Source organism: Lolium rigidum, chromosome 1, assembly GCF_022539505.1.
Source record: "Lolium rigidum isolate FL_2022 chromosome 1, APGP_CSIRO_Lrig_0.1, whole genome shotgun sequence".
In the NCBI taxonomy this organism is placed as follows: domain Eukaryota; kingdom Viridiplantae; phylum Streptophyta; class Magnoliopsida; order Poales; family Poaceae; genus Lolium; species Lolium rigidum.
This window is the reverse complement of record NC_061508.1, coordinates 232,871,011-232,877,823: the sequence shown is the minus strand read 5'-3', so window position 1 is coordinate 232,877,823 and position 6,813 is coordinate 232,871,011. Positions and strand designations below refer to the sequence as shown.

General features: G+C 49.8%; 1 protein-coding gene across 1 annotated transcript; it reads left to right on the top strand.

The window, feature by feature from the left end:
* Positions 1-438: 438 nt before the first annotated feature.
* On the top strand, positions 439-1,155 carry LOC124655983 (uncharacterized acetyltransferase At3g50280-like). The gene has a single exon (XM_047194803.1). The coding sequence runs from the start codon at positions 439-441 to the stop codon at positions 1,153-1,155; it is 717 nt and encodes a 238-aa protein (XP_047050759.1).
* Positions 1,156-6,813: the final 5,658 nt, after the last annotated feature.

The following is a 6,813-nucleotide window of genomic DNA, read 5'->3' as shown; positions in this document are numbered from 1 at the left end:
ACGCTCGATCCGACGGCAATTTGAGAATGCTTTAGGATACAGCTGGAGATAAATCGGAGCCGTCGCTCCGACATCCATGCCGGCCCTGACAGCACATCGCCTAACCAAAGATGAATAACTCACTGCCACCAATCACCAACGCACCCCACTGGTCCCTCTGACCAGCCTGAGTAGGGGCGGAGACAGAAAAAAAGGTGTCGATGTGATAAACAGGTGTATGAAAATTATTGGGTGGGCCTTGAGATCTATAATGCAGAAGTTTTAGGAGGTTTTAAGAGGTTTATGCAACAACAAAAAAAGACATAAAGAAGGGGTCACAGAGAATCAGCACGCAGCATAGGCAGCTCGCACGCAGCCATCAAACCGACCGTGAGCCATGAGGCCATGACTAGTCGACCACTCCTCCCTGGCCTGCCAGAGTAAACTGAAGCAATATCGATGGGCGACGTAAGCATCGTGTACCGGCGCATGATCCGGCCGGAGCCGGAACCAACCACCTCGCCGCCGGAGACCATCCACCTCACGCCATGGGACCTGCGGATGATCACCGTGGATCACATCCAGAAGGGACTTCTTCTGCCCAAGCCTGGCACCGCCGTCGTCGAACACCTTGCGTCATCTTTCGGGCGTGCTCTGGGACGCTTCTACCCCTTCGCCGGCCGCCTCGTTGCCACGCCGGGCCGCAACGACGACGACGGAGGATCACCTAAGATCAGCCGCGTCGTTTCCCTCCGCTGCAGCGGCGAGGGCGCCGAGTTCGTGCACGCCGTGGCACCCAGCATCACCGTCGCAGACCTCACCGCCGCGCTCTGCGTTCCGCGGGTTGTCTGGTCCTTCTTCCCGCTCGACGGGATGCTCGGCGTGGACACCATAGCCGACTCCCGCCCGGTCATGGCCGCTCAGGTCACCGAGCTCGCCGACGGCGTATTCGTCGCCCTGTCGCTAAACCACGGAGTTGCCGACGGGACAGCCTTCTGGCGCAGATCAGCCTTCTGGTCGGAGATCAGCCGCCGCAGCGTCGACGGCGACGGTGGCTTCGAGGTCTCCTCGCCTTTGCTGGCGCACCGGAGGTGGTTCCTTCCATGTCCAGTTCGTTTTAGACGAATCAATATCAAGACCAGCAAGGGAATCGCAAATTCCATGCGACTAGACTAGTGTGATAGTGTTAAAGCAATGAAAGAGAAGCGATTCTTGGGGGCACACCTCAAATTGCATCGTCTGGAAAATTGTAAATTAGAAGGGGGATCAGGGAAGACGAAGGAGGAGGATCCAGGAAAGACGAAGGAGGAGGATGGATGATTACCTGCTGCAGGTCGCTTGCCATCACGAATCGTCGTTCGGCTGCTGGCCATGGCTCTACTTCTCCTTGCCAGCCGACCGCGCGATCTGGCCGGCGTTCCACGCCCCCACCTCTCCTCTTCGAGCAGGAGTTAAAGTCTAAGTCATGGTCACTTGCCATCATTTACGATCTATTTTTCCTATTGTGCTGCTGCCGTTTGTATATCCATTGGATGTTAAATTACAACCTTTGAGTGTTGGTAGACCTGCATTTTCGTTTTGTCTTTTGGTGGGCTTTTGATTGGACTGTTTTTTATTGTGTTTTTTTATGCAAGTTGAAGACGGAGACGGTGCTGTTAGGATCTCCTCGCGTCCGAACCCAATGGCTCGAACTCGGACCCTTGACCTCGTCCGCGTCCTGATCGGGGACGCCCAACCGCATCTGGTTGGTGGGCCCCTGTCGCATGTGCTATATATACAGTGGTGGGGGCGGTGGCACACGTTACGAGGTTGACCGGAGTGCCACTCGCCCCACCAAACACACCCACCGATCTGGGGTTTTGCACAGTGCCGATGGGAAGCCGCCACCACTCCCTCACCCACGCGCCGCCGCCGTCACCGCTACCATGCCTGCGTCGACGGGATCCACCTCCATGGGAGAAGGTAAACATCACAGCATTCGCAGTATCTCTCTCTCCCTCACAGTACATCAACACAAATCGTTATAGAGATAGAATCTACTCTTTTTTGATCTACACTAGTTGATCCATGGGATTCAACATTGGTATCAGAGCGTTAGTGCGATCCTAATCGGTAGAAAAGTCAGAACAGTAAACCCTAGATCCTCCCTGATAGGTAACCGGCCGACGCCCTCGGGCTCGCCGGCAAAGTATGCGCCGCCGCAAGGCCGCGCCGTTCCTCTCGATCCAGGTGCGCATCGGCAAGCCGAGGCACCTGGAAGAAGAACCACCTCACCTCCACGTGTTGCTGCGGCGGTCGTGCGAGATGGGGCAAAGTATAGCTTACCAAAAGGGGCAGTGGGGCTGCGCGCCGCCACCGCCGAAAGATACCGGCTGCTGCCGGCAAAGAAAAGCGCCGCCTCTGCGCCGCTTGACGGCAACGCGCCCACCCTCGGGTGCACGCGCCGCCGCCAAGAGGTACAGGGGGGCGCCGCCGCGTTTTCTTCTCCGCCGTTGGCCTAGCGCCGGGATATGGTGGTGGAGGACTAAGAGAAAAGGGAAAGGGCGGGCGGCATCGTCGGCTAGCTGCCAGCAACCACACGGCCTCGTCTTGGACGAGCGCGCGGGAGGCTGCTGCGGTGGCCGGCGGGTGCGCTCCGCCATCGCCGGCAAGCCGCCGGAGCCGCGCGTGCGAGCGGGAGGAGGAGCCTCTCCGTCGCCGCCGCCGTACAGAGGAGCCAGAGAAGGGCGTCGGGAGGGAAATGGTTAGGGTTTTCAGAGGGGGGCGGTCGGATGGGGGTTTTGTTCTCCCGAAAAGAAAGGACGACCGTCGGATCGAGATGAGCGGCTGGGATTGAAACCCTAGCCGCGTCCCCTGGTAGGCCGGGTGGGCTCCGTGGCCAGGCCGCGTGGGCTTAGTGGCCAAGCAGCGTTGGCGGGCCGCGTCGAGCAGGCCGCGTGTGCGCCCCGTTACCGTGCCGCACAGCGTGGGCGCCGCGTTGGCTGCGCGTCGCACAGCGCGTGGTGGGCCGCGCTGTACAGTAACAGTTTACAGTTTTTTTACAGTTTTATTAATTACAGAGGCGTTTTTAGGCAGTTTTGGGTCATTTTTTGGCCAAAATTTTGTCTAATTTTTTCTGAATAAATAGGACCAATGAAATATTTGTTCAGAAATTAAAAAAAAAGTAAAAGAAATGCCTCTGAAAAGTTTAAAGTTTAAAGTTTAAATTCATAGTTTCCGCTGCAAATAGTAAAAGAAGCATTTTTTGTCAATATTTTTTCTGAGCAAATTGAACCAACACTAGTAGGAAAAGCCTCATCAGTGGCGCACTAAAAATGGATTCTGTGGCGCATGGGGGGTGCGCCACAGAAACGTCGCCACAAAAATAAGGTTTCTGTGGCGCACCGACCCATGCGCCACAGAATTAAGGTTTTTGTGGCGCACGGGTGCTTTGGTGCGCCACAGAAAAGCGTGCGCCACAGAATTGATTTTCAGTGCGCCACGGAACTTGCTTGTATTATACACGATTTTGTGCTGCCTGCTATACACATGCAGTTTATAGACAATAATATACAGGTTATATACAACAACATATAGAATTATGCAGATATAATATAAATAGCATGTACATTGCACATATATAATGTAGACATCATCATCACAGTACTTAGAGCCCGATCGAGATACATATATAGTGGCAAGTGTCAAATGTTTTGCATACAACTCTTAATTCATACAAAATTCACAATTTCGAGATACAAAGTAGTCTTCATCCGGTTCCTCCTTTGCTCCCTTCTCTCTACCCACCAGGACGCTTGCATCGGGGTCTTCATCCGGTTCCTACTATGATTAAAATGGAAGAAAGTGAGACCAACAAGTCCGATGCACAAGAGAAATGGAATAAATGCCTCATACATTGTTGGTCAACACAAGTCTTAACATTTAGGGATGGCGTAAGTGAGACCAAGTCCGATGCACAAGAGATTGATATTTGTGCTATCTTACCAGGCTCACTTACGCCACCCCCAAGTGTACGGTGACCAAACATTTTAATCATCGGCATTTTGAAAATACCAAAGCAAATGGAATGACAAAATGAAATAAGTGCCTCATACATTGTTGGTCAACACAAATATTAACATTCCGGGATGGCGTAAGCGAGACCAAGTCCGATGCACAAGAGATTGATATTTGTGCTACCTTACCAGGCTCACTTACGCCACCCCAGAGTGTACGGGGACCAAACATTTTAATCATCGGCATTTTGGAAATACCAAAGCAAATGGAATGACAAAATGGAATAAGTGCCTCATACATTGTTGGTCAACACAAATACTATGGTCAGAAACCATAGTTGCAGTATACGCCGCAGTATACTTTGCAGAAGGGCCCCCTTTCCCCGGCCGCCGTTCCGTGAACGGGTCCTTGACGAGACAACAACGCCGATCTGCCTCTCCGGCGCAGAACCACGGCAGTCCCAGCCGCCTCCCTTGTGGCCGTGTGTCCCGCGTCCTGCACTGTTCGCCTTCTTGCCCGGTGAACCAATAGACTGATCGTTGGAATAAGGAAACCGATGACGGCCGGTCGCAAGATTAGATTGCGATCGGCCGTCATCGGCTTCCTTATTCCAACGATCAGTCTATTGTTCACCGGGCAAGAAGGCGAAGAGTGCATGGCGCAGGAGATGCGGCCACAAGAGAGGCGGCTGGGACTAGCGTGGTTCTGCGCCGGAGAGGCATGTCGGCGTTGTTGTCTCGTCAAAGACTCGTTCACGGAACGGCGGCCGAGGAAAGGGGGGCCGTCTGCAAAGTATATTGCGGCGTATAGGTGACCAAACATTCTAATCATCGGCACTAAAATGGAAGAAAGAGCCAAGTGGTATCTCAACTAGATATCATATGCCTCATACTTTGTTGGTCGAAAGAAATATTAACATTCAGGGATGGGGTCAGCGAGGCCAGGTAGGATGCACAAGAGATTGATATTTGTGCCATCGCACCAGGCTCAGTGGCCCCACCCCAGAGTGTACAAGTGACCAAACAATTTAATCATCGGCACTAGAATGGAAGAAAGGCCAATGCAATTAAGAAGTAGCTAGTATGAACTAAATGAAATGCCTCATACTTTGTTGGTCGAAACAAATATGAACATCCCGGGATGGCGTTAGTGAGGCCAGGTAGGATGCACAAGAGATTGATATTTGTGCCATCACACCAGGCTCACTAGCGACACCCCGAAGTGTACTGATTGACCGAACATTCTAATCATCGGCACTAAAATGGAAGAAAGAGCCAAGTGGTATCAACTAAATAGCATATGCCTCATACTTTGTTGTTCGAAACAAATATTAACATCCAGGGATGGAGTAAGTGAGGCCAGGTAGGATGCACAAGATATTGATATTTGTGCCATCACACCAGGCTCACTTGCTCCACCCCCGAGTGTACGAGTGATATCGACCAACCATCTAATCATCGGCAAGTACAAAAACACCACCAAACCAACAACCATGGTGACATAAGTCAAGATGCTCAAACACACATAGCATGCATGGAGCAGATGCCCCAAAGGGATTATTCATCACTTGGTATATAGACCAAGTGATGCTGGCAAAAGAGAGGCCAATCAAGAACCGAGTAAATCCAAGTAAGTGATAGATATGCCTAAACAAGCAACAACACATAGCATATCCCAGCTAACCAGATGAGACAAGTCTTGGTAGCCAACTTAATCACCTAGCACCACCTAGCCTTTTAAAACCATCAGAAACAGTCCTTTTTCTTCATAGGATACCACACTGGCATTCATTTACATGATCCCCTATTGTGGATATCTCTATTTTCATCAAAGCCAACAAGAAATAGATCATAAGGCACCAATTAAGGAGGCAACCAGGGACAAAGGCATCAATTGGGGTAATGTTAAAATGTTTGTCTCCATATTTGGGAGACATTTTTAATATTGGAGTCTAGCTAATGGAAATCAAGAACTAGTCTTGATCTCCAAATGGTGATTAGAGGGAATTTATTCATCTTAAGCAACATTAGGGACAAATGGGATCATGCAAGGGACTTGGGTCATTTGGATCATAAGGCATCAATTAAGGAGGCAACCAGGGACAAAGGGAAACATTTGATGATCCATTATCATAGGCAACAAAGCAGCAACTTTTTCCCCTCTAATCTAGCTAGAGTCCTTAAAAGAAATCCATCATAAGCATGGTCAAATACACATATATAGCATGGGGCAGATGCTCCAAAGGGATTATATATTCATCACTTGGTAATTTGGAGAGCAAACAAGCAAGTAGCCATAACACTCAATCCAATAATATAGTAATTTGGATCATAAGGCATCAATTAAGGAGGCAACCAGGGACAAAGGGAAACATTTGATGATCCAGGTAAGTGCATGACACTTTGAGCTACCAAGAATAAAGGCCAACAGTGGATAAACATCTGCTCAACCATTTCTTGCACTAGAGGAAAAGTAACCAACATTGAAACTTAAACAGTCAAGTGACACTACAAGCATCTCACACACACATGCAAACACATGTGTTGACAATAACTAAACAGCAGAAGAACACCACCAGATATTCATGGGTACTTAGGATCAGTAGGGAATTGATAAAGTACAGTGAGGAGCAAGCATACCATCAGAAACTGTCCATTTAAGAGAAATAACATTGGGGTAATGTTAAAATGTTTGTCTCCATATTTGGGAGACATTTTTAATATTGGAGTCTAGCTAATGGAAATCAAGAACTAGTCTTGATCTCCAAATGGTGATTAGAGGGAATTTATTCATCTTAAGCAACATTAGGGACAAATGGGATCATGCAAGGGACTTGGG

What these genes read in the sequence shown, in the direction of transcription:
- LOC124655983 (XM_047194803.1), top strand. Translation starts at nt 439, where the DNA reads ATGGGCGACGTAAGCATCGTGTACCGGCGCATGATCCGGCCGGAGCCG.